The 26,390-nt window shown below is 35.5% G+C and overlaps 1 protein-coding gene across 2 annotated transcripts in view; it reads left to right on the top strand.

Moving 5' to 3' along the window:
- Positions 1–634: 634 nt before the first annotated feature.
- Positions 635–26,390, top strand: part of Tmprss11f (transmembrane serine protease 11F) — a 79,401-nt gene continuing 53,645 nt past the window's right edge. The window contains exons 1-2 of one of the 2 annotated variants that reach the window (XM_027390987.2): positions 635–795; positions 16,844–16,924. In XM_027390987.2, the coding sequence (XP_027246788.1) occupies positions 16,914–16,924 (11 nt within the window). In that variant the 5' untranslated portion in view covers positions 635–795; positions 16,844–16,913. Of the gene's footprint in view, positions 811–16,843; positions 16,925–26,390 lie in introns of both variants that reach the window. The other variant, XM_027390988.2, reaches the window with a different exon arrangement.

The following is a 26,390-nucleotide window of genomic DNA, read 5'->3' as shown; positions in this document are numbered from 1 at the left end:
CTGCTGGTAGATTTTCTATGCTCCCATGGATGGCTCTGCCACAATGCACTAATTGATTTAGTAAGTTATTAAAAAAAAGTGCCTAAGAAGTGAAGTAGGGGAGGGGCCATAGAGGGATAATATGAGAGAGTTACATAGGGAAGATGGGGTGAATTAGATTATGCTTAATTGTATGCATGTATTAAATTCTCAAGAGTAAAGAAAAATTATAAAACATAAAATGTAGCCAATATCAAGGTGCTACATCTGACAGAGACTTCCTCCTGATTCACTTTAGAAGCATAAAGGCATAGAACAAAAATATTTCCAGAAATAAAGATACTTTCTCCAACTTTGATCAGTTTTGCTTTTGATGAGCTTCAGGACTTGACAAATTATATAACCCACACATAAAATGAATATAATGTTTCCTTTCTATGCTTTGAAAGTTGTAAAACCTGATGGGTTAATTTTGGCTCTGGATCCATCTGGCAAAGAGCCACAAATAATGACAGTGGTACTTACAGGTTACTGAATGAATGTCTCAATTGAGCAGCTATTGTTTGTAAGGCCTTTTGATTGGCTAAGGAAATGTGTCATGTGACTAGCTTCCAGGCAAGAGCCCTTTTGATTGACTCTGTAGCCCATGGCTGAGTCAGAGGTAAAGGGTTAAGTCTTAGGAACAGGAGGGTGAGTGTGTGTCTTTCATTTGTTTTGGATCTCAGAGAGAAGATTCCAGAGTTTTCATTCCGGCATCATTTTCAAAGACAGCCAAGCAAAGAGACACATGTTATGTAAGGAAGAAATAATTCAAAGGTAATAAGCCAAAAGGTATGGAAAACAATACATGGATTAATACATATTCTAAGATTTGTATTATGTTTTCTCTCTTATACGTGTTAGCTTTTGGGTGTGATATTAGAAATTCTTAGATTTACTTTAAAATGTTCTTTTGTTCAAATTTTCTCTACTCAAACATCAAATGAATGATTTTATGCTTTAATCATTGTCAAGAAATTTACTTTGAGTAAATTTAGAAGTATCTTGGAAAGATTGTGATGATACTTATATTATTTGAAGTGTTTAATTTGGTGATTTTCAAACTTGAGGAGCCCTGGGATTCTTGTGAGTTGCTGAGGTCAAAACTGTTTCACAAAACTGCCATTTTCAGTTTTTACTTTATTAGCAAAAGCCACAATGAATAAAAACACTGATACTGTGCCAGAATCAGGGACATTAAACAAACAAACAAAAACAAAAACAAAAACAGCCTCCCTGAGGACTGACTGCTATCCACAAAGCAGTACAGGTTGTTAATTTATTAATATTGAAGGTGGGTTCAGATCATTTATAAATGTCCTGGGTGGCAAAATGGAAAGCATGTGTTGATACTTCCTGTATATACTGAAGTACCATGAGTATGCAAAGGAAAACTGACATGGCATGGATATGTAGACTTACATTTACATAAGACAATTTATTAAAAGTCAGTGAAGTAAGCGCCTCACGTTGATTAGTGATAAAACTCAAACTCTGAATTAAAAATAGGAAAATTTAAAAATTGTGAATTTAATTGTTCCTGTCACTTAGAATTTTATATCATGAATCTGGTGCTGATGTTAAGTAATAGTTTTCATACGATGAATATGACCATATTTAGATCTGCTTGCATCCCTAAGTGAATATTACAAAATTGTGCATGCTGAAAGATCCAGGCAAGTACACAGAACCAGTGAGTTTTAGGATAACACAATAGGACATCATATTCCATGCTACCAACAGCTGTTAAGAAATGAATATATTTCAGATCCTACGGAGAACCAAAAGCATGCTTATTTCTTTGAAAGTGGGATCCATTAATTTTTGGAAAACTTAATTTTAAAAAATAAAAGAGATATTTGTTAAGCTGTTCAATTAGTGTAATTTCAAATCAATTAGTTGGTACTGTAATTTCCTTGTTTAAATTCCTGACATAGTAAATGTTGATGGTACGCATAAGCCTACACCGAAGTGTGTGAAAAAGTTGGGCTTAATTCTTTAAAAAAAAAAGTCAGCCATAAACCAACCATGTAATGATAGGGTGTTAATGTATTGCTCCTATAGCTAGATTAAAAATACATGTAAGCCTACAAAAGTGCTACTCTTCTTTTTCACCCAGTGACTCAGCCCATGTGGTATTCAGCACCCTGATGATACACCAGATGACTATGCGGCTCAGGGACTACAAAGGCTGTAATACTGTGTGCCAGGGGTGCATTTCATCTGTAATGAATGCTGATGTCTCATCCAGAGGCACTTTACATTTTAGTCATTTCCATAATTATGCTGAGAACCTGTAACAATGTATACACTCTGAGGAGCAGAATTTTGACCCTAGTAAGAGCAGCGCTATACTTTTCCTAGATCAATTTATCACAGAAGTATAATTATTTTTGAAGAGAAAAGGATATCAGGAACAATGCAGTATGAACTTCCTCATGACAAAGATGGAATAAGAGACCCAGAGATAGATAGAAAACACAGAGTATTTCATGCTAATTCAGGGATTGTTGAGTTTTCTCAGCAAAAGCTCTCTCAACTGTGTTGTACCGTATTCTCTATTGATGTACACATGGGTGTATTTAACCTTGAGGACGAATACTGAAGAGTTATTTATAGCAATTACACAAACTTAAAACTGCAATCTTTGAAATTTTGCCTGCTTTTTCAGAATGCCAGGAGGTTTTCATTTTATTAAGTCAATGTTTTTTTAAGCTGTAAGTTAGATATTGGCAACTGTAATGCTGAAATTCAAATTTGGGAGCTTAGTTTAGGTTCCCATTATTTTATTCCCCTCCTTGATAAATGTATCTGAACAATTAAAGAACTGTTGATGATATCGAAGTTCCTGATTTTAAGTTGTACTCAGAGATGTACTAGAAATCCATAATGGATAAAAGGGAAAACATCTTCAACAAATAGTGTTGGTCTGACTGGATGTCTGCATGTACAATGCAAATAGATCCATAAATATCACCCTGCACTGCACAAAACTCAACTCCAAGTGGATCGAAGACCTCAACATAAAACCAGATACATATATACATATATTTGTAATGTTCATTTAAGTAATGATTGCTATTTCACCTGGTGACTCCAAGGGATTACAAACAAAAGAATAGTTAAATACTTTGAGAACATTCTAAAATTGATAGCAAAGGGAAGGTTTGAGTTTTATACTCAACAGAATTCTTAGATTCCCTTTTCTTTTCTTCCATTATTTTCTATTGTTTTAAAATTTCTATTATTTTCATAATACCTTCCTTCTGATTTTGAAGCTAACATGAACTTTTGCATTAAAATATCACACTGTTTAAATGATTATATATTGCCCCTTTTACACATAAAATAATATTTAAGCTTGCATTAATAAGCCCCTTTTGTAAAGTTTCTTATGAAAAAGAAATAACTTGTAAAATGATTAAATTTGCTATGTTCCTATGTTGTATCAATTCACTCTGAAATGTTTAACCAGCTTGTCAGTTTTCTCATATTTAAATGTGCATTAGAAAAATCATATGTGCTGCAAATAATATTCCTCTTTACTAGTTCTTCAGTCATCGAATGTCTTTTTATGCTCTTGTGTCATTTCGTAGGATCATTAAGACAAACAAACTATTAAGAATAAAAGTCTAGAGCTGGGCGTTGGTGGCGCATGCCTTTAATCCCAGCACTCGGGAGGCAGAGGCAGGCGGATCTCTGTGAGTTCGAGGCCAGCCTGGTTTCCAGAGTGAGTGCCAGGATAGGCTCCAAAGCTACACAGAGAAACCCTGTCTTGAAAAACCAAAAAAAGAGAATAAAAGTCTAGGTTAATACTACTTATTAAAAAGAAGACCACATGTCTATCTATGATTATTCCATAAGTCCCTATGGAAATAAGTTTAGGTTCATTTCACTTGACATGAAATATTTGTATGACTATACAGCACTGAGACCAACTAACTCATCCTCCTTCAAACCATTACCTAAGGTTAGATAACAAACTTTTAGTTGCTTATAATAACATTCTAGAAATGATAATGACTGCCCATGTCTTCAACTGGTATCTATCCAAAGCCAAAGTGTAGATAAGAGAGAATAATTTGTAATACTTGAGATGTGTCATGAAGTTTAAACCTCTCATCTTGCTGTTAATTGGGCATGTAACTATAGCTTTCAAAAGGAAATCCTGTCCAGCAGAAATTGCATCATTGCAGGTTTCATTCATAAGTTACGGGCACAGAGTGACACCTCCAGTGACAGGCACCCTGAATTATGCATAGACAGTGAGAGAGATAACCAAGGAATTAGTACACTCACTGGAGACAAAGGAAACAAAACACAAGGTTTAGAAAAGGATAGAGATGAATATACTTTAGTGTTCTGTGGTTTGGGAATTCGTAACAAAAATGGCCAGAATTCAGTGACAGAGTGAATATGCAGATAGAGTAGCAGTCAAGAACCTGAGAGACGGTCCTTAGGGCAGTGTCAGATGTGGAGAAAGAAACTCAGAAAAACAAAGATGGAGTATCATTATTCCTCAACATTCGTATTTGCGTCTGTATTCTACCACCCCTGTTGCCCTTGCCTCCCATTTCAAAGGACATAAATTAAAGCATCAGTTTCTGTCTTCACACAAGAGTCGAGTTGATTTCTGATTTGAATTAAAACCAGTTGGCAACGGCCTATGGCAACTACCCACTTCATCCTGTAACTCATTCTTAATGATTCCCATCTAGGTGATTAAGCACAATATCACAGCAGTATTTTTCAAAATCAGTATCACACACTATTAGTGTAAAATATGACTGTTGTATGAAATATATATTTGTATCTTTGACACTGTGCTGTGCTGTGAAGTGTATTTTTATGTTGGAACACAGCACTAAAATCTGGTCTGGCAGGATGACTCCACAGGTAAAGCCACTTGCCACCAAACGTTGTGTTAATCTCTGGAACCCACATAGTGGGAGGGGAGAATTGACTTCTACAAGGTGTCCTCTGACCTCCACACACATATGTGTACACATATACACACACAGATAAATAAAGGTGATAAGGATTTTTTGTTTGTTTTATTTTTAAAATTGTTCTAAGGTATTTCAGAATGCTCACAGGGTCCAGAAAAGGTCCAATTTCTATAAGGACAATTTTGAACAGTGATGTGGGAGATAGCATGTTTGTGGGTGTCAGTGGAGGAGGTCCACCTCCACCAGGGAGGAATATTTTTATCAATGATGTTGCTTAACATTGCTGGTGTATAGGGATAGTTACCACACCGACTTTAATTGGTTTCCTTATTTTTTCAATTCTTTAAAGATTATATGTACCCTGATTTCCTGTATATAAAACAGTCTGCTTCTATCACACCTGGTGTTAATATTATATTTACATAAACACACATATACACATATATATGCATACACACATATATACATAAATACATATATTTACATCTATAAAGCATGACAGTTTATAGCCGCAATAGATATCCCACATTATTTCATACCAGAGTTGATTTCTTTAATTAATTCTAGATATTTAGATAAGCCACTACAAAAACCTTAGCAGGTTAGTAATAAGATAAAAATGGTGTTTAAAAGAAAGGAGTACCCTGGGTTTGTTTTAAGTCTAATTTAACATCTGATTCCTGAATTCCTCAGTAAAGAAAGAATAATAAATATTGAAAGAGTTCTGGAGAGGTAACAATTTAATTTGTAGAAAGTTATGTTTTCACTTCCCATGTCAAGGTAAAAATGAAGGGCAGATCCTGCTCCAACCTCCAGACCTTACACACAGGGTAACTATGAACCAAATTGTGAAGCAGAATAGGAATAGCTAGGCCACTTACTATTTAAGCACTTCCTGCTCTGGGTCTGACATTCATACTAGATGAAAAGTAAAAGATCTACCTTCTGTTCTTTGAGGCATCAAAAAGATAGATCAAGAATACTGTAGTATCATACCAGTGACAGAAATCTGAATCTCATTAAGATCCAAATTCTGTTTTTATAAATGCTACTGCTGCAGTGATTATTGACTGATGACAGTGTTAAATGAGTATTACATGACAGCGTGTATTAAGACTTGAAAGTCCATGTTGGATGTATCTTGGAAAATGAGTTGGGAACAATTTGCTGCCTATCATGTACTGGCTGGATTGTGACAAAATACTTGGCAGAAGTGACACAAGGGAAAAAGATTTACTTTAGGTCATGGTTTTAGAGGTCCATGATTTTAAAGCCCATGGCCTCATGTGCTTTGACAGAATGTCACGGTGGGAGCAGCAAGTGGTAAAGGAGCTTTTTCACTCCATGGAAGATAGGAAGCAGAGAGAAAGAGCAAGACACCCTTTACACTCATGCCTGTAGTGACTTACTTCCACCACAGTTTTCAGGGCATCCCAAAATGCTACCTACCATCAGTTAGAGACCAAGTTTTAATATCCGGGGCCTTAGTGCAATTTTATATTTAAACAAAATCAATCAAATTATTGGTAAGGTAGAAAATAGGGATCCATTAAAATATCTTAAAGAGTCAGGTAGATCTCTATGAGTTTGAGGCCAGCCCTCTCTCCAAAGTAAGTTCCAGGACCCAGAGCTGTTACACAGAGAAACCCTGGCTCAAAAATAAATAAATAAAATATTATATATATATATATATATATATATAATTTTAATTTAATTAATTAATTTTACATCCCAACCACATTTGCCATTTTCTTCTTCTCCTCCCACACCCCATTCCTCTCTGCCCCTCTTCAATCCACTCCTCTGTTTCTGTTTAGAAATGAGCCAACCTCCCATGAGTATCAACAAAGCATGGCATATCAAGGTGAGGTAAGACTAAGCACCTTCCCTTGTATTAAGGCCTGGCAAGGCAACCCAGTATGAGGAATAGGTTCCCAAGAGCCAGCTAATATATATGTTAAAGGATGTTTTTGTCTCATTTTTGAGAATTTCATATGATGTACTTTGGGCATAGTCACTGTCCCTCCAACTCCTTCCATATCCACCTTCTCTACCTTCACACCCCTAACCACTCAATTTTGATGTTTTTTTCACCTTTCTCAGTTTGTTTTGCCTAACAATTCTTGAGAATGGGGCCTGCCCAGGAGTGTGGTTGACCTACCAAGGGTTGTCATTAAAGAAAGCTGTTTTTAATACTCTGACATCACCTGATATGCAAACTCACAGATGATTGATTTTGGATTAGCATGAAATGTATTGGAAGGAGAAAAGTACATTGGTCATAAAGTTGAGCTTTAAAATTATAAACTAGCTTGTAATTAAAGAAACTATTTGAACAAAACAATATGAAGGAATGATCATTAATATTTTGGATGGATGTAAAGAATGAAATTGAACTGTGAATCAAGAAAGTTTTACAAATTTTGAAAGCGGGTAATTGAAACCAAGAGTAGCGGACTGACTAAGACAGAAAAGCATGAAGGGGAAAAGACTACATTCTTTTATAGCAGTATTGCAACATATTTAACATGTTGGCCTTTGTACCATGCCAGGCACAGTGTCAAGTATATAATAGATGATTAAAATTGATTTAAATACAGTTGAACAAGACCAGCAAGATAATGAAACAAATAGCACTAGTAGATGTCTACAATCACAGGTGAGAGGAAATCTAAAATTTGAGGTTGCCTGAATAAAAGAACATTCTACAAAGTCCTGAGAATGGATTCAATCATGAAAGAAGAATTTATTGGAAAAGAAATATCCAGAGCCCCTAGTGTAGGAACCTCTACCTCCAAGGCTTGAAGAAACAAGTGACAGACTAGGCAAGGATGCCAGGAGAATAAATGGATACTCAGTCTTTGAGATGATAGAGGATTAAATCAAAATGCATTAAAACTATTTGGCAGCTACAAACTTTAAGTGAAACACAATACCAATTGTGGACACGAGTGTTTATTTTTAAAGCAGAACACATTAAACTATCTGGGAAGAAGACTTAGGAAGAATTCCAAGTTGTTAGTAGATTTTTAGGTTAATGTTTCTTGAAAGTAGAAAATTCCCAGAGACAGTGTACAAGAATGTCCCAGAGGTGACCTGTTACATTCATTCTTTCAACTGATAGTATCTGCCAAAAGTAGATATGAACTGTCTGCTTTTAATTCTGAGAAAAGTAAAAATATCAGAATTTGATGTGTTTTCCCAGTTCCTAAAAGGAGTTAAGAATTAGATCTTACTCTAGAAAGCATATATTTTTGTTCAAAAAGGATATCCCACTAGCTATATAGCAGTAATTTGTAAACTGAAAACTATAAAGAAAAGTGTATATGTAAATAGAAAATGGGAGTGTAAATTTGCTTATTTTAAAGTCAGCAACAAACCATATGGGGACAATACAATATTACATGGAATTAAAACAAAAAAAGGCTTATATAATATATCACAATCACCTATTGTTGGCACTTGTTGACCTGTATGTTTCTACATTGACTACCATCCAGTACACAAAAAACACTTCACAATGAGGTGTCAGAGCTGCACTAATCTAAGTGTAGAAAGATATGAATTTAGAGGGCAACTTGGTGCTATTGGCATTTGGCAGGATAATTACAATAGCTTCAACCTGGGGTCCAAGAGCTTCCCAACCACGGGGATATTGGCCATATATGCAGTGAGGGCCATTCCTATGGAGTTGGTCTTAAATCCATTCAGAAAAATGCTTGGTTATCCCCATAATATCTGTGTCACTATTTCACCCATGAGCATATATTCCTGACACATGTGCAGTGTATACATGTGTGTGAATAGACAAGTAGGTCAGAGGAAGATGTTGGGTACTTTTTTCTCTCCCTTACCACAGCACTCATTGAGACAGAATGTTTTGTGTACTTTGGTATATACATGGAAGAGTTTGGAGTGAGGAAAGGGATGAGAGAAATAATGTAACTATAACCTAAAACATTTTTAAAGGATAAAAGTATTTCTGCACTTGAAAATCATATTAAAGATACCTTTCAAGTATCTTTTCTGCATGGCTTGAGAGTTTCTAGCATAAACATTAATCTCTCATAATGACACAATTTTCCCGTATAATTTGAGGAGTAAAACACAATCAAAGTATTTTTGCCAGATAAACTTTGAATTAAAATAAACTTTATCATAGTTGTTATTTGTTATTAGAACATTGAACCTAAGGTACTATATTATGTAGATGATCATTAAGTAACCATGAATTGAGAGAACAAATGGGGAGGAGTGTTTAATTTTAGGCTGCAAACATAAACTGAAAATAGAAAACTGGAATTATGCTTTCAGAACCTGACACAAGTTCATGTGTCTCTGTGTAATATATAAAACAAAGCATTGGGTTGAAAACTCTATAGTTTCTTCTAATTCCCTTTCTAGGATTGAGACTGATGAACTATAGCAATTATGAACTAGATATGCTATAAAACATCATATAGGCTCATATTTGCATTTGTATCATGGGGCTTTTAAGATGAAAAAATTCTTATTTGGTATACTGGAATATAAGAGTAACAGTTTTAAGATAGTTTCAAATAATGAAGTAAAAATATATGACTCACAGAACATGGGGCTTGTTTGGTGTCTCTGAATCCCAGTCTTGACTTTAAGAGTCAAATATGCTCCTTCATGGCACCCTGTCCTTCCACGGACATCACAGACCTGCTAGGAGGACCTGCTTGATGTTGCTCTTCTTATATCAATTCTAAGGTTGTTTTAGATAGACATGAATGTTGTTTGTTCTACTGGCATGCAGCAGGTGTCCAACACAAAATGTTTAATGACTGTGTACATCAACAAATGAAAGTTTGTCTAAAACATCTGGAAATGTTCTTGATTTAAGAAAGTTTAAAAACAACCAAGATATTTGATTATTTTGAGTGAGTATGCATTTTGGAGTGAGAACCATACATATAACTATCCAATAATTTAAAACGAAAAGCATGCAGCTATATAGGAGCTCTGTACATGCAGCTATATATATTTATTTACAAAAAATGTAGGTATATGTTTTCATCAAGATCCATGTAAATCTTATCTATATGGTCAAGAAAATATTTCCGTTGTAATCTGAATTGGAATAAGAAACAACTTCAGATTATTGATGGGATGGGCACATGTACAACATAATAGAATATAATCAACTTAAATTTCTGTGTCAATAGATTTTGATCAGTTTGATTTCATAAAACCCATGATTAGCCCAATGAAAATGAAATTTTCTTATAAAATTGGGATGTGCATATAAAAAATGTAACTATCAGCAAATCTGCTTGGAACATATCAGTAGAACTCAGTTCCAGTTGAAATTTATCATCTACTTATTTCCCATATATCTATCTTCTATCTATCCATCTATTTTCATCTATCTTTTTTGCCTTAGTTTGTTTTCTATTACTGTGATAAAAACACCTTAACTGAAAGCGATTTGGGTAGCATAGGGTTTATTTCAGTTTACACTTATAGTCAATCATGAAGGAAAAGTCAGGACAGAAACTAAGGGCAAGAACATGAAGGTGGAAACTGGAGTAGAAATTATGGAAGATCACTGCTATTGACTTGCTCCACAGGCTCTCACTAACATTGCTTTCTTATATCACCTAGGACCAACTCACTAAGTTGGCACCACCTTTCGAGATCTGGATCCTCCTACATCAACCACTAATCAATAAAATGCCATATAGATTTACAGATTTGTTTACAATCCAATCTGTTGGATATATTTTCTTAATTGAGATCCTCTTTCCCAAATGACTCTAGCTTGTGTCAAGTTGACAAAGCAAAGCAAAAAATAAAAAATAAACCTATGGAGACTCTATCTATCTATCTGTCTGTCTGTCTGTCTGTCTGTCTGTCTGTCTGTCTGTCTGTCTACCTACCTAACAACCTACATATCTATTTTCTTATCTGTCTTAGTTAGGGTTTCTATTGTTGTGTAGAGACACTCTGACCATGACAACCACTAAATTGGGGTGGCTTACATTTTCAGAGATTCAGTCCATTTTTATGGTGTGACATGGTGGCATGCAGCCAGACATGGTGCTGTAGACAGAGCTGAAATTCCTAGATCTTGACTTGCAGGCATCAGGAAGTTATATGTCTCACTGGGAGTAGCTTGAGCAAAGGAGACTTCAAAGCCCACCCCCACAGCCAACATACTTCCTCCAACAAAGTCACACCTTCTCCAAAAAGGTCACGCCTCCGAATAGTACCACTCCTTTTGGGGGCCATTTTCTTTCAACCCACCACATTACCTACATATCTATTATTTACCCATCCATTCATCCAAAAATTCTCCTTCTAGAAAATATGATTTAGAAATTGAACCTTGTGGTGAAGGCCCATAATTTCTTTTATTCAGGAAGTTGAGATGAGAGATTCACAAGTTCAAGGTTTACCTAAGCTGCAGAGTGAATTATAGGACAATTTGGGCAACTTTGAAAGACTGTTTTAACATAAGAAAGATGTGGGCTGGGGATGTAGCTCAGTGGTATCGTACTTGTTTAACACCCCTGAATCCTGAGGTTCAATCTTCACCACAGAAAAATTAACAATTTGAGATGCTACCTTCATTGCTTAGGAATAAACTCCAAGGTGCACCCTAAATTCTTGGTTGTGATTCTATTCTTGGTTGTGATTCTAGAAAAGAGATTAGAAAGGATTGTTATTTTGCACATTTTTGTATTCTTACATATTTTCTCTTTAAATGTTACCTCTTTTATTCTTATTAGCACTGTTTAAACTTTCATATGTGTATATATTTTGATCAAATCTATCTCCCTTAAAACTGCTCCCTTTTCTCCCTCATGACTTTACCCTCATAGTTTCATATATTCCTATTTTTCAAAGCCCACTGAGACCCCTTAATTCTGCCTGTATATGCATGGGTCTGATACCATCTGGAATAAGGCTAGCATCTGACAGGCACAGTCTTGAACAAAACTGACTCTTCCTCCCCCAGCAGTCATCAACTGCCAATAGCTCTTCAGCTAGAGGTGGGACTTTATGAACCCCTCTGTCATCCATACTTGGATTTTGCTTATCTTGAGCTTGAGTATAGCTTATATATACAGTCACAGGTTCTGTGAGTTCATGCATTCAATGGCCCTAGCATGTCTAGCAAATACTGTTATACTGTATATGTCTACTACCTCTAGTGTATAGAATCTTCTGGTTCCATAAAGATGAAGCTTCTGTAAGAGTGTAAGTTTGATTTCTTTATGTTCTATAACTCAAGTAGTTGGCAATAATACTTTATTATCAAGTTCTAAAGGGTACCTAAGAACAGCAATTGCTTTCAATGTTTGTGAGGTCTATGGAACCCTAGTAACCAACAAGAAAAGATATAATGCGTACTTGGCAATGAGCTTTTTGTTTGATAGTTTATGCTGTCTGGAGAGGCACTGTCTCCACATTATTGGGCAATTCCATTTAAACAAGTATATGTGTATATTTATTTAGATTTCCAAATGGCATTTCAATGTCTTTAGTGTTGGTAGTCTCCCACTTACTCCCTCTTCTATTTTGCGTCCTACTCCCTCTACCACTTAGCCCTTCCTGTTCCATGATTCCTCTCTTATCCATCACACCACAAGTGTTCCAAGCCCTTGAAATCTTACTTCATTGTCCTTTCGTAGTTTCTTGATTGCTACGGACACTCCAATTTAAATACACATTTCTAAAGATAGCAACCATATATGAGAGAGAACACATGACACTGATTCCCAGAATTCATGGTAGACATAGTGTTGGGTGACCCCGGTGGAGAGGGTGTCTGGACTGGCCTTCTCTTTTTATCAGTTTAGTGACTACTCTGCCATCAGAGAGCATTCATTCAGTAACTGATGGAGGCGGATGAAAGATCAACAGCCAAGAACTGGGCTGAGTTCCAGGAGTAATGTCGAAGAGAGGGAGGAGGAATTGTAAGAGCTGGAAGCAAAGCGAATGTGTGGGGGGAAATCAAGGTCATAATAGGGGAACCCACAGATGCAGCTGATCTGAGCTTGTGGGAGCTCTGAACTGACAGCTAGGGAGCCTTATGAAACCAGCCTAGGCCCTCTGCATGAGTGTGACAGTCATATAGCGTGGTTTGTTTATGGGGCTCCTAGCACTGTGATCAGGACCTGTCTCTATCACCTGATCTGGTTTTGGGAAACTTATTCTCCATGCTCCTCCCAGCCTTGATGCAGGAGGAGGAGCTTGGTCCTGCCTCAACTTGATGTGCCATGCTTTGTTGACTTCCATGGGATGCTTGCCTCATTCTGAATGAAAACTGAGGAGGAGTGGATGGAGGAGTAGATGGTAGGTGGAGGGAGGGAATGGGAGGAGGGGAGGGAAAATAAATAAATTAAATAAAAATTTAGGAAAGAGTTGGCTCATAAAATTTGTTCTTGAACTTCTGTACATACACCTAGGTGTGAGTGTATCCTCCTTCCTCCCACACATCTCCCCTTCTACACACAACATACAAATATAAATATTTTTAAAAGAAAGGAAAAAGCAATGGATCCTATAGTCCAAGAAAGTCATTAGTTCTTGAGGAAGAATATCTTTATTTATTTGGGAAATGAAGAACTCCCAATTCACGAGGAAATCAGTATGGAAGAGCAGTATCCCCCAGAATCATGTTAGCATCATCATCATTTCACAGGGTTTTACAAACTTGCTATATGGAATGGGTTGTGCTGTGAAGTTTAATTATTATTCTTTTTGAGCTTTTAATTACTTCTTTAATATTTTGAGATTGTAATACAATTGCATCATTTTACCCTTCTCTGTCCTTCCTACAAACCCTTACATATACTCCCCCAATTTTTTTCAAATTCATGGCCTCTATTTCTCATTAATTCTTGTTACATGTATATCTGCATGTGTATAATTCCTTGTTCATTGGTCCTCTAATGCATCAGAGCATCTGCTCTTTCTGATGATGGAAAACCATCCATATTTATTTTGGGGGGAACCAGGGATCTCTTCATGCTTCACTATGATTGCATGAGATTAGTTGGCATCTTAAATTTTGGCATTTGATTTTGTGCTATCTCTCCATTCAGAGAGAATATATGAAAACCATTTTTTGGAATACAGTCATAGCATTAAGAATTTTTCTTGGTTTTATTTTTTCTCTCCTACCTGGAAACATTCAAATGTTGAGAGGCTGAATTCTAGGTTCAAAATCTTTTCCTTTTTGAAGAGGATAATTGTAAATCAATCTGTAGACATAGACTATCTCTATACAACCACAAAACACAATTCTTACACTTCAACATCCATATAGATCAAACATGACAGATGTTACTAAGACCTTTTTCTATCAGGCTATTCCCTTTTTGATAACTGTGGTGAGAGCATTGTGAAAGAAAACAATTCATCTGGAAACTGTCAAGATCCTGAGAGTATAACAAAGGGATTTTTAGAAATTGGTCTTGCAGTTCACAAGCTATAATATTACAGTAGAAGCTACTATTTTTCAAATTTTATCTATATGTACCTGAAATATTTTCCTGTAGTGTAATTAAAAATTAAAAATAAATGAGTTTTTGAATAAGGGAAACATCTTCAGTGCTTCTGTTTGTATTTTCCCCCCTTTGGCATAATCACCATTTCTTTTATACCTGCTGTGTTCATACATTTAGCTGGATCACAAGGTATAAAATGAATTAATATAAAATAACTGAAATTAGTGAGTTAAGATCAGGGTCAAAATTAATGAGCTAGAAACAAACTAATATCCAAGAAGACCAATGAAATGAAGAGTGGTTTACTGAAAATATAAACAATACAGCCAGGCAGCTGTGGCACATGCCTTTAATTCCAGCACTCAGGAGGCCAAAGCAGGTGGATCTCTGTGTGTTCAAGGCCAGCCTTGTCTCCAGAGGGAGTTCCAGGACAGCCAGGGCTCCACAGAGAAACCCTGTCTCCAAACAAACAAAACACAAAAGAAGAAAAGATAAACAATAATGATAAACCTTAGACAAATTAGTCAAGAATTAGCCAAAAATTAATAAAGTTAGAGGGGGAGGGAGACCTTGGAATAAATACCAATGAGATTTTAAAAAGCATAAAATGTGTCTTAAAACTTATATTCCTTTAAATTGAGAAGTCTAGATAAAATGGATGAATTTGTATTAGTATGTTACCCAATAAAGGTAAACCAAGAAGTGACAAAAGAATTTAAACAGATTTGTGACAGTGAAATTAAAGCAGTACTTAAACAAATAAAACAAAAAACACCTCCCACCAAAAAAAATCAAATTCCAGATGAAATACAGCTAAATCCTTCTAGAACTATAAAAAAGCACAAATTCCTCAGACCATTATGTAAAATATGAAAGGAAGAAATGTTTCCACATTCTCTTTTTTCTTGATGCCCAAACCGACAAATACACACAACACACACACACACACACACACACACACACACACACACACACACACACACACACGCGTGAAAATTACAGACTGATCTCTCTGAAGAACATAGATGCAAAAAAATTTCAAAATTGATTTAAGAACACATTCAAAAGATCATTCATCATGATCACATTGTTTTTATTCTAGAGATAAAGGAATTGTTCAACCAAAACAAATCCATAAATGTAATTGGCAACACAAATGGACTCACGAACAGAAACTTGATAACTGACTGAACCGATGCAGGGAAAAAGTCTATGACATAACTCCACAGCCCTTTAGAAGAGAAGAAGAGTGGGGGGGGGGGGATGCAGCTAATGTAGTGAAGGCTATAATCAACAAATATATAGTCAGTATCATGCAAAATCAGTGGTTCTCAATACTCTTGATGCTTTGACTCTTTAATATGGTTCCTCAAGTTGTGGTGTGAACCCCAACCATAAAATTATTATGTTGCTACTTCATAGCTGCAATTTTGTTACTGTTGTGAATCATGATGTAAATATCTGATATACAGCATGTTTGATATGTGACCCCCAAAAGGGGTCACAACCTACCGGATGAGAACTGCTGCTTTAGACCTTAGAATCGTTCTGCATCTTCCTTCTGAACAACTGTGGTTACAGACCCATGCCACTAGGCCCAGCTTGGCTTTGAATCTTTAAAGGTAGACCTCAAAATTGTAATATTTATCTTGTAACTTTATATAATTTTATGAGAAATTCATACATTCTGAACTCTCTAAGTATGCAATTATATGAGGACAACTTCTAAATATTAGGTTATTTATGCCTCTGAAATCTACTAATATTTCCGGTGATGAGAAAGAGAAATTACATTTTTGTTTGTTTGTTTTATTTTTCTGTTTTTTTTTTTTTTTTTGCATTGGAAGAGTAAACTTTTTGGTGAAATTTGTTTTTACTTTTAGAGCTAAAGTGGATACTGTCAGATAAAATTAAGTTTACTATTTTGCTTGTGGGGAATATCATTTTTAACAAGTTAATCTGACTGTCCATGATCACACCATGAAGGACACAGGCACAGGTGCTCTGGTGTAGAACTCAGGACCACTCTGCTGCCCCACATCTCATGATCCCCTCAAAGGGAAGAGATGGGAGATCTCTGACAACAAAGAAGTGGTATCACTGTACTCTAGTGTTTTGCTTAAAATAACAAAACAAGAAAACCCCCAGGAGTTCACACCTCAATTCTGATCATGCCTCCCCGACTGGAAAAGTCTTCTTCTGAATCATCACCAGTTGTGCACACCTGGGCCCTCTACTGCTTGGAGCTTCTCTATGTAGATATTGACAATTACTTCATTGTGTGGCAATGGCTGGCACCAAATAGTCCATTCTCCTATCAGGCTACAACCTCTGCCAGTAAACCTGTTGGACTTGTTTCCTTTCTTGTCCCCAGTGACTGTCATTATTTTCCAGCCTCCCAGCCCTGACCTGGCTGATAGAGATCAGATGGTGACTGGATAGAAGCCTTCCCAGTCTTGGGTCCATGATGTACGCGTAAGTACCCAGCTTTTCTCAGTGAGTTGACAATGGGGACAGATATTTACATCTCCTGGGACAGGCTATGCAGATTTTGACTGGGAGAAGTTACGTTAACTACATGACATTGTATTTTAAAGTTTTGTCTTATTGGCTTTTGAAAGAGACAAGGGGACCTAGGTGTTACGTTCTTTCTAAATAGAAATTAAATGTAATACATTAGCAGTATTATATTTCAACATTTAGAAAAAGCTCTGCTTCAAAGGGTAAAATATTAAACATAGTTAATTTGATTTCTTACTATGCTTACATGGCATGTTTTTAATAGTATATTCTTCAATGAAGTATATTATGGGACAACAAAATACAAATTGAATAGTAGAGGATATTACATTTTTTATTTGTCTAAATCCAAGTAAGAGGATGACTACAACTGGATTATTGTATATATCACATGAATGAAATTAGTTAAATTAAAATACTCATGTGTACACAATTATTGAGTTAAAAACTTGAACTCCAAAATAAAGTATCACTTATTTAATTTTTTATTAAAATGATTAACTTTATGTAGTAGTATTCATGCTATTGGTTTATACTGAAATGAATAACTGATATGTGATCAATGATTTCTTTCAAACTCCAAAACCCCAAACTTGTTATTTTATCTCTTCAAGAGCTGTTTAGTATCTCTATATACATTTCCCATGTTTCCACTGATCAGTGTGTTAAACCTAATTCTGATTTTGTGATCCTTGTGATTGTTTGGTTTTGAGTTTGTTTCCAATGCAATATAATCCTTTAAACATGTAGATGTCATATTCTTTTTTATTAGTTCAAATTAGGAACAAGCTTGCTTCACATCAATTCCTTCTCCCTCCCTCTCCCCTCCCCCCAACCTCCCACCAGCTCCCCACCGCATCCCCCTTCTGCTCCCCAGGAATGGTAAGGCCCTCCATGGGGGCTCCCCAAAGTCTACCCCATCATCCTGGGCAGGACCTAGGCCCCTCCCCCATGTGTCCAGGCCAAGAGAGTATCCCTTTATGTGGGATGGGCTCTCAAAATCCCTTCTTACACCAGGGAAAAATACTGATCTACTACTAGGGGCCCCATAGAGTGCCAAGGCCTCCTCATTGACATCCACGTTCAGGGCTCTGGATCAGTCCCATGCTGGCCTCCCAGACATCAGTCTGGGGTCCATGTGATATTCTTAAATGATAATTATTTTTTACATTCCCCAACTTTCTTGCCAATACCAGCATGAACCCAAGGATGGCTGTCCATTTCATGCCTAAGGCTGACCCAGACAGATCCTATCCTAATAATATAACCCACCACAATATCCATACTTTAAAGTATCAGAAAGTACTTTTACTGTTTAGCAAAATAAAATGTCCAGGAGTGAATATGATAGGTTAACAATTTAAATTTGAAGAGACATATAAAACAACTTGAAGTCTTCATCTACCTTTATCTCAGAATTCAGTGGCATGCCTCTCTAATAACCTGGCTCTCTTCCCCTCCCAATTTATGGCATCACCTATACCTACTTTCATACTTTGACATATTATTGTGGTCTCTTTTCTACTTCAGATATTTTTATTATACCTTTATTATACTCTCCTATCTACTCTGGACATTTTACTATATTATGTTATGTTGAAGCCTCCTCACATTTGATTCAGAATGAATAATTATGAGTATTGACCTCTAGACAAGAGGGTTTTTTTTCTTTTTATTTATTTTTCTCATACAACACATGATTATTGTAGCTTCACCTCCTTCAACTCCCTTTAGTTCCTGGCCCCAACCTCCCTTCTCCCCCAGATCCACTGCTCTGTCATTTCACTTCAGAAAAGAGCAGCCTTCCCAGGGACATCAATTGAACTAGGAGTAACAAGATGCAATAAGACCAGACACAAACCCATCTGTGCCTAGCCCAATTGTCCTTAGAGTCTTCCTCGGGCAGCAGATGGGAGTAGATACAGAGACCCACAGACAAACACTAGGCAGAGCTAGGGGAACCTGGTGGAAGATGAGGAGGAAGGATTGTGGCTGACAAAAGATTTTAGCACAGATATTCTACCCCAAACTGTGGACTGATCATGAAGACAACATGAGACTAGTTAGTGGATTCAATGACTTCATTAGCAAAGGTACTTTGAACGAGGGATCCCATTTCAGATAGTAAATAAATGAGAAATTCATGGCTTCTTAGAAAAGGCCCTACTGACATTGAAGAGGAAAAGGGAATGTTTATTTACACATTTTATAGCCAGATTTCCACTCATCTGTCTGGGGAAGTCCTTTACCTCTCAAGACTTCATGTTTATAATAAAAGTTAGGAAGAGGTAATAGCAAAATAGAAGGGTGAGAGGACATAACCATTATCAGACTTTGTGATTATCTTTGAGATTAAATACAAAGCTATTTTGGGGGTTTATTATTGATTTAATTTTGGCATTACTAGTTTTATTTGTTTTGTTTAAATAATAACAAGGTACTATTTCATATAGTCCGTATTTTAAGTAGTAAGTTTTTCATTGTGAAGATGTTTAAGATGTATGAATCTTTGATGCACAACTTTTTTTGCTGTGGGTCTTGGTCAAAAGTAATTCCGAATCACCAAGTCAAATAATCTGAAAGTCCTCTTAAATAATTATATTCTATGATGTTAAAGAGCTAACAGCTAGTTAGCAGAGAGAACAACTTCCTTAAGGAATAAGAGATCTATTTAAATTATTCCAGAGCATAGTTGTCTAGTTTTGTTTCATTTTGCCAGTCACTTTATCTGGTACCCTCAGCAAGTGAGGCAATGATAGGAATACAGTTACCAGGAAGCAGAACTTGGTGTTGAGAGACAAATTAATGAACTGTACCTTGATGGCTGAATGTGATATATGTAAAAATTAGAAGCACATGGAGGTTAAAATGAATCTGTCTGCCCAATCTCATTAAAGGATCTCTAAATATGTAAGGAATGATGGTTGTCTTTAAAAACATGTAAAAAGTAGTTGGAGGAAAATAATTATATATTCTGGACCAAGACAGTAATTCAAAATTGACTGTTGGGATTATCTAATTAAACTGAGATGCTTGGTCTAGGTAGGGTCTTTGCATCAGACTAATATTCTAAACTGTATTATGAGAGTTTGATAAAACTCTAAGGAGGAAGGAATGATGGAATTTGCTATTTAGAGCTTTAAGGGAACCAGCTCACTTGGCAACTCTGGTCATTTAGTTACAGCAGCAAAACTTGATAAGGGGAGAGGTGAGATTCCTCCTGCTCATGATTGTTTCCTAGCCTATAAGGAATGCGCCCTCCCACATTTAGTGATACCTCAGTCTTCCTTCATGACAATAATGATATTTGCTGAGATATTGTTTTCCTCTAAGCTGCTATAATAGTCCTACCTTAAGCATAGCCATTTACTCCAGACACACATAAAACATTGAGAATCTGCCAATTTGACACTTATCTCTATATTTAATTGTCTTAAATGGTGTCTCTCCAGGTAAACAGAATCCTCTCTGTATTTCTTGTGCTAAACATATTTCCTGTCTCATTGCAGACCCTCAATATTTGCATGGTATTTATGACTACATATGATTAAGCCAAAAAAATGATTATTGAGAAAATAGGAAAGGTTATGAGTAAATGAAACTCTCAGGTTTATGACTCACAACTTTTTGATTAACAATATCTAAAGAGATATTCATAACACAGTAATTCTAAAGATTAATAAAAAACTTAACAATAGAGATGCTTTATTTTAAATAAACTTGTGTTGTTCTGCTGGTGGAAGCTTATCATTGAAGAGAAGAACGCATAAGATAAGTGTTGATTAACTAGATTTTGATTTCATTTATAATTCAGCAAATATTGATTATAGTATACTAGTAATACAGTATGTACATATTGCATGGCTTCCTAAATTATCTATACATACATACTATGTGTGTCAATCATGTGTGGATACACATAAATACAAGATTATATAAAAGAATAAGAAGATGAATTCATACACTTTTTAAAAAAATATGTTTTCTGGTGTCTCAAGTCTGAGGAGGAAATACAATAACAACCAAGCAGAAGTGAGTTATAAATGTGAGATGAAGGTTGTGTATCTTTTCCCTTGAAGAATTCCAATTCACTTTATTTATCTTCTAAAGTAAACTTTTGGGTTATATGTAAATATTCTATGAGAGTGGTTCTCAGTCTTTCTAACACTGTGATTCTTTAATATAGTTCCTCGTGTTGTGGTGACCCCAACCATAAAATTATTTTCATTGCTACTTCATAAGTTACTTTGCTACTGCTATAAATCATAATGTAAATATCTGATATGCAGGATGGTTTTGGTGCCCCTGTGAAAGGGTCATTGGGCCCCCAAAGGGACCCACAGTTTGAGAACCACTGTTCTATGATGTGTTTTTCATTTATTTTTCAAATTAATCAAGATTAAAGTTTCAAAATGTATTTTAAAAACTTTCAATATTGCTGTCGTTTGTTACTTTGCTCAAATGAAACTTGAAAAGACCTAAAAAGCATCTTTTAGCAGTATTCAACAAATGAAGGAAAAAGAATGTAGAAACAGGATCGGGGCCAAGAAGATCTGTTGCTTGAAGCAGTCACTTGCAGTAACCTGTAAAATTGGTATTTTGTGTGTGTGTGTGTGTGTGTGTGTGTGTGTGTGTGTGGTGGGGTGCAAATAATGTGGAGCTGATTCTCCTAAGGTCATAGTACTATAATATTCAGAAACAAGTAGAAAGTTTTCATAATGTTGAAACATAGTCATTTTAAGACTTATTTATTGTCACACATCCCGAACCCTTCACATTTGAAAATGTTTCAAAATCCAAGTTCAATATCAACTCAAGGCCACACCTGAGACACTTATAGTTGTTGTTTTGGACTCTGTATATTATGCTATTATTTCAATTGTGTTTATGATAAAAATCTTGGTTGCAAATTTTTTATCATTACCCATATTTAAAATGTAGGACCTTTTTATTTTTACAGAGTTTAATGTTATAATTAAATGCTTAATATTGCTCAAAACTTGAGGCAGTTAATAATTTATGTGACATTACAGTTAAGCAAGAAAGCAGCCCACGCTTTGGGCATCTTTCATATTATACAATAAAAACAAAGCAAAATGCAACTTTAGAAAATGTACAATATAATGCACAATTAAAGATTGTAAGAAAATGAAAATCACTAACCCATTTGTAGGTTAAAATAGTTATAAACTAACAATTTCTATAGTTCAAATTTATTAAGTATTTTCCTGGTCTCAAATGTAATATTTAGAGTGTTTAATGCAAACTTGAGATACTTGTTTCAGTGCTGTGTGCTGTTTTAAATGTTGGCTTAGATACCAGTATGTAAAACAGTCTTGAAGATACATTCCAACAAATAAGATAAAGCATTTTGTCAAGAAATAAGTCCCAAGAATAGGAAACAAACCTGTAAAAGAGAGTGGAAGATACATACTTTAAGGAAAATGAAAACAGGCAAACCTTTTGATCTGCATGGTGGCAAACAATGGCTTTAACTCTTCTCACTTGAGAGCATCATTGGAGGATTCTTATACTTGCTCTTGATTGGAGTTTCTTTCTTTCTTCCTTCCTTCCTTCCTTCCTTCCTTCCTTCCTTCCTTCCTTCCTTTCTTTCTTTCTTTCTTTCTCCCTTCCTTCCTTCTTTTTTCTTCTTTCCTTCTCTTACTAATCAGGTGAATAAGCAGGTAGAGGACTTAGAGCATACAATAATATCAAGCTATCAGAAAAGCAATGAAAACTGAGAGAAGGCAAAGAGGAATAGAAAATGAATAGGAGGAGGAGAAAGAAGAGGGGGAGTAAGGGGAGGAAGAGGAGAGAAAGGAGGAAGAAGAGGAGGAGAAGGAGGAGTGGAGGAGGAGAGGGAGGAGGAGAAGGTGTGAGGGTAGGAGGAGGAAGCACTTTTATCTTGATGAATGTTTTTAAAAATAGATTAAGAATTAGGTCATTTAGCTGGCTCCCATTTTTCACACTGAACACATTTCAGTCATATACATAAATCTGAACAGAATAATGAGGATGAATGCATCAGCAAGATACCGCCTCGAAACTCTATGAAAAGTATCACCTTAACTCTCGTCTCTAGTACACCAGTGTGACATTTCCTGCTCCACTGTCCTTCTTGTCTGTCTTCACTCCCCTGTTCAATCTACTCCCAGGTACTTCTGGATTTTACCTTTATTTCTGACCCCAATCTTCAATTGCTTTCATGTCCTTTGCCACCATTCTAACAGATAAAGGAATGATTAGTCTTATTATCATAGCTTATAAATGTCTTATAGGTAAGAGAATACTCAGTTGTTACCTTCATGGCTTATGTGCCAAATCACATTCTAAAAATATTAACCAATGAGTCATTACAGTTGAGTGTGAGGGGTGTTAGATGCATTAATTGAGGCAGCCATCTTCAGCAGAATGTGCAGAAACATTTCTGTAAAGTTAGCTTGAGAAATGTGTCCTCTGTGGGGAAGACATAGAACTGGATTCCTAACCTTCCATCATTCACTGTTCTGGGAACAACATAGTTTTTCTGGGTACTGCTGGTGTTTTTCACTCCCTGGCCCAATCAGAACAGCAAGAATTCAATCAGTATTTACTACTCTTTCAAAATCAATATGCCTTAATTTTATCACATTTTAACTCACTTGGCTCCATCCTTTTCTTTTGACAGAAGCTATTGAAAGAACATTAAACCTTATTTGCAGATAAGTTGTACAGATGTGGCAATGTATAAGAAATGGCTTATTTGCTGCTTTATACTGTGTTTACAAAATCAGGGGCACTGAGTCAAGTTTTGATTGCTGGGGAATTTGTTTCCTCTCACTTTCATAGAGCTCTCAGTTAGAAATTTGAATGATCAACAAAGGGTTGCAACTTATTATTCAGAAGCGTGGAGAAATCAGCTGTTATCAACATGAACAAACTGAACTAGGTATTTCTGATATTTGCACATGTCACTTCAAACTTAACCATCATCCTACATCCCAGACACATTAAAAATGTGTTTTTTAGTTGAATCAAGAATTCAGGAATCACTAAAATGTTCATTTAGCTAAATTAATAAGAACATGTACTATTTTCATGACTGTTTTCTTGGAAGTGATTTAATACATTAAATAAGGCATTATTAAATTGCCCTTGGTGCCCAGGACTGAATTATCTGCTTAGGTTATGTGTTGCTTGTACATTATAATATTTGAAATAAGCAATAGTTTAGAATAGAATAAATTCACTAGAGTTGCATTTCATTTATTTATGTGGTAATGTTGGAAAAATTAATGTTCCATTTGTAATGCTTAACTGTTTTCCAAATCAGAAAAATACAGGGAAATGACTTTTTAAATCTCATGATACTCTTAATAAAATGCCAATGTTAATATGCCGATAAGTTTGAAGTAATGCATTTTATAGTACTTTTCTGTAGCTTTATTTGTAGCTAAACATAATAAGTTAATTAATAGGTTTTCAAAAGAATAAGGAAGCAAACACCAGTTGATTTATGTATAGAAATACAGGTAGGATCTATCTGAATATGAAACCAATAATAAGAATTTCAGACATTGTCACTGGGATAAAATATAATTTTAACCTTTAAGCAAAATAGTTTGTAAATTATATTTAAAATTTCAGAAGTCAAAATTCAACTATCTTATTATTATTGTAGAATTACATGACACAGTTTTCTAAAACTTGTATAGATTAAGTGATTTTATTAAGTATCAGTTAGTCTCTTAATGTAGACTCAAAAAATGCAAAAATTATTTTTCAAAAATTATAAATCTTATAAAATTTAGTTTGAGTTTCATGATTTTTCCCCAGCTTTGATATGAGGGTTATGATGTGTTCAGATGATATCCCTGGGAGGCATACTCTTTTCTGAAGGAAAATAGAGGAGGAGTGGATCTGGGGGAGGGGAAATAGGGAGGGCTGGGATGCTTGGAGGGAGGGGAAACTGATCAGGATGCATTGAAAACAAAACAATAAAAAGTAAAGAAGGCACAGTTTTGAAGGGAAAATGACAAGAATGACAAGCTCTTAGATGTCTCTGCATGTAGCCTTCTAACCTACTCATTATCTCTCACATGTGACCCTTCAGCAATGTGACAGAGAAATTCTGGGACGTGTTAATTTTGTTTATTTAATATGCAGATTATGTGAGTTGTAAATGAGAACATTGCTGATCTCCTTTATCTAGGGCACTTATATCTTAATCACAACTCCTCCCTCTGTACTAGCTTGCAAAATACTAATGATATGCAAATTTCTTCACCAAACAACCATATAGAAGGCCAAGTGCAGAACATCACTGCTCATGGAATATAATTGCATTTTAAATATGTTTGTGCTTATGTGTACCTCTGTATACGTACACGTGTATGTATTTGTGTGTGTGTCTGTGTGTGTGTGTGTGTGTGTGTGTGTGTGTGTGTGTGTACTTATTTTGCCTGAACCTGGATAGCAATAATACACTCTATTATAGATGATCTCAGGAAAATAGAGCTGGTATTTATTTCAACTTTAAATTCATTGCAACTGATAGCACTTTATATAACTAATCTTTGAGTAGGAAACAAAAGATTAATGATTTTAGGAATAGCATGCCAAAAATATTCAACATTAAAATATAATTTTCAAGAGACAGTATGAGTGAGAGTCTACGCAATGTTTATAAGGCCCATTTTTAATTATTTTGTCTCTGGAGATAACCTCCCAATCTAAGTCACAGGCGATAGCATTTGATTTTTCATGAATTATTTCTTGGAGATTTAGATCAGAATGATTATTTTTGGTTGTAAGGTATGGACTTGATTTTAAAAGATAATTTACTGATATCATTGAGTTATTCACAAAATTGAAAAAAAAAAGAGATGATATGAGAGATATGGATCTAGTCAACTACTTGTGTCCTATGGAATGGAGACAGAAGATTCGATACATACTTTGCTGTAATTTAGAACTTTTCATTACAGTTTTTATCATGTCAGATCCATAGTTGCTAGCATTTCCCAGGGACAAGGTGAGCCTAATTCCATGTGGGACACACAGTAATTAATAACTGCAGTAATAATAATGATGATGATGAAAACAACAACAACAGTAATAATAGAACTATGACAGTTCCCAGAATCAAATCATGATAGTTGCCCTTACATTTTGCTGTACTACTTGAGACAGTCACTCATGCCCCAGTCACAGTACAGAAAACAATAGGACTTTCCCATTAGGAGTTCTACTTCAGGTAGAGAATCAGGTGAAATGTCTACTTTTCACCTCCCATAAGACCATCAAAATACTAGGAACCTGAGTTCACTGTGATTCGTATTCAGAGCTGAGATGTTTCAAGTCAAGATTTCTAAGTGATTGCTATACAAATGCCTCTAACACATTCAAAAAAGCAGATTAAACTCTGCCTTTCACAAGTAAA

This window comes from Cricetulus griseus, assembly GCF_003668045.3.
Source record: "Cricetulus griseus strain 17A/GY chromosome 1 unlocalized genomic scaffold, alternate assembly CriGri-PICRH-1.0 chr1_1, whole genome shotgun sequence".
NCBI classification, from domain to species: domain Eukaryota; kingdom Metazoa; phylum Chordata; class Mammalia; order Rodentia; family Cricetidae; genus Cricetulus; species Cricetulus griseus.
This window is presented reverse-complemented; position numbering and strand designations above follow the sequence as displayed.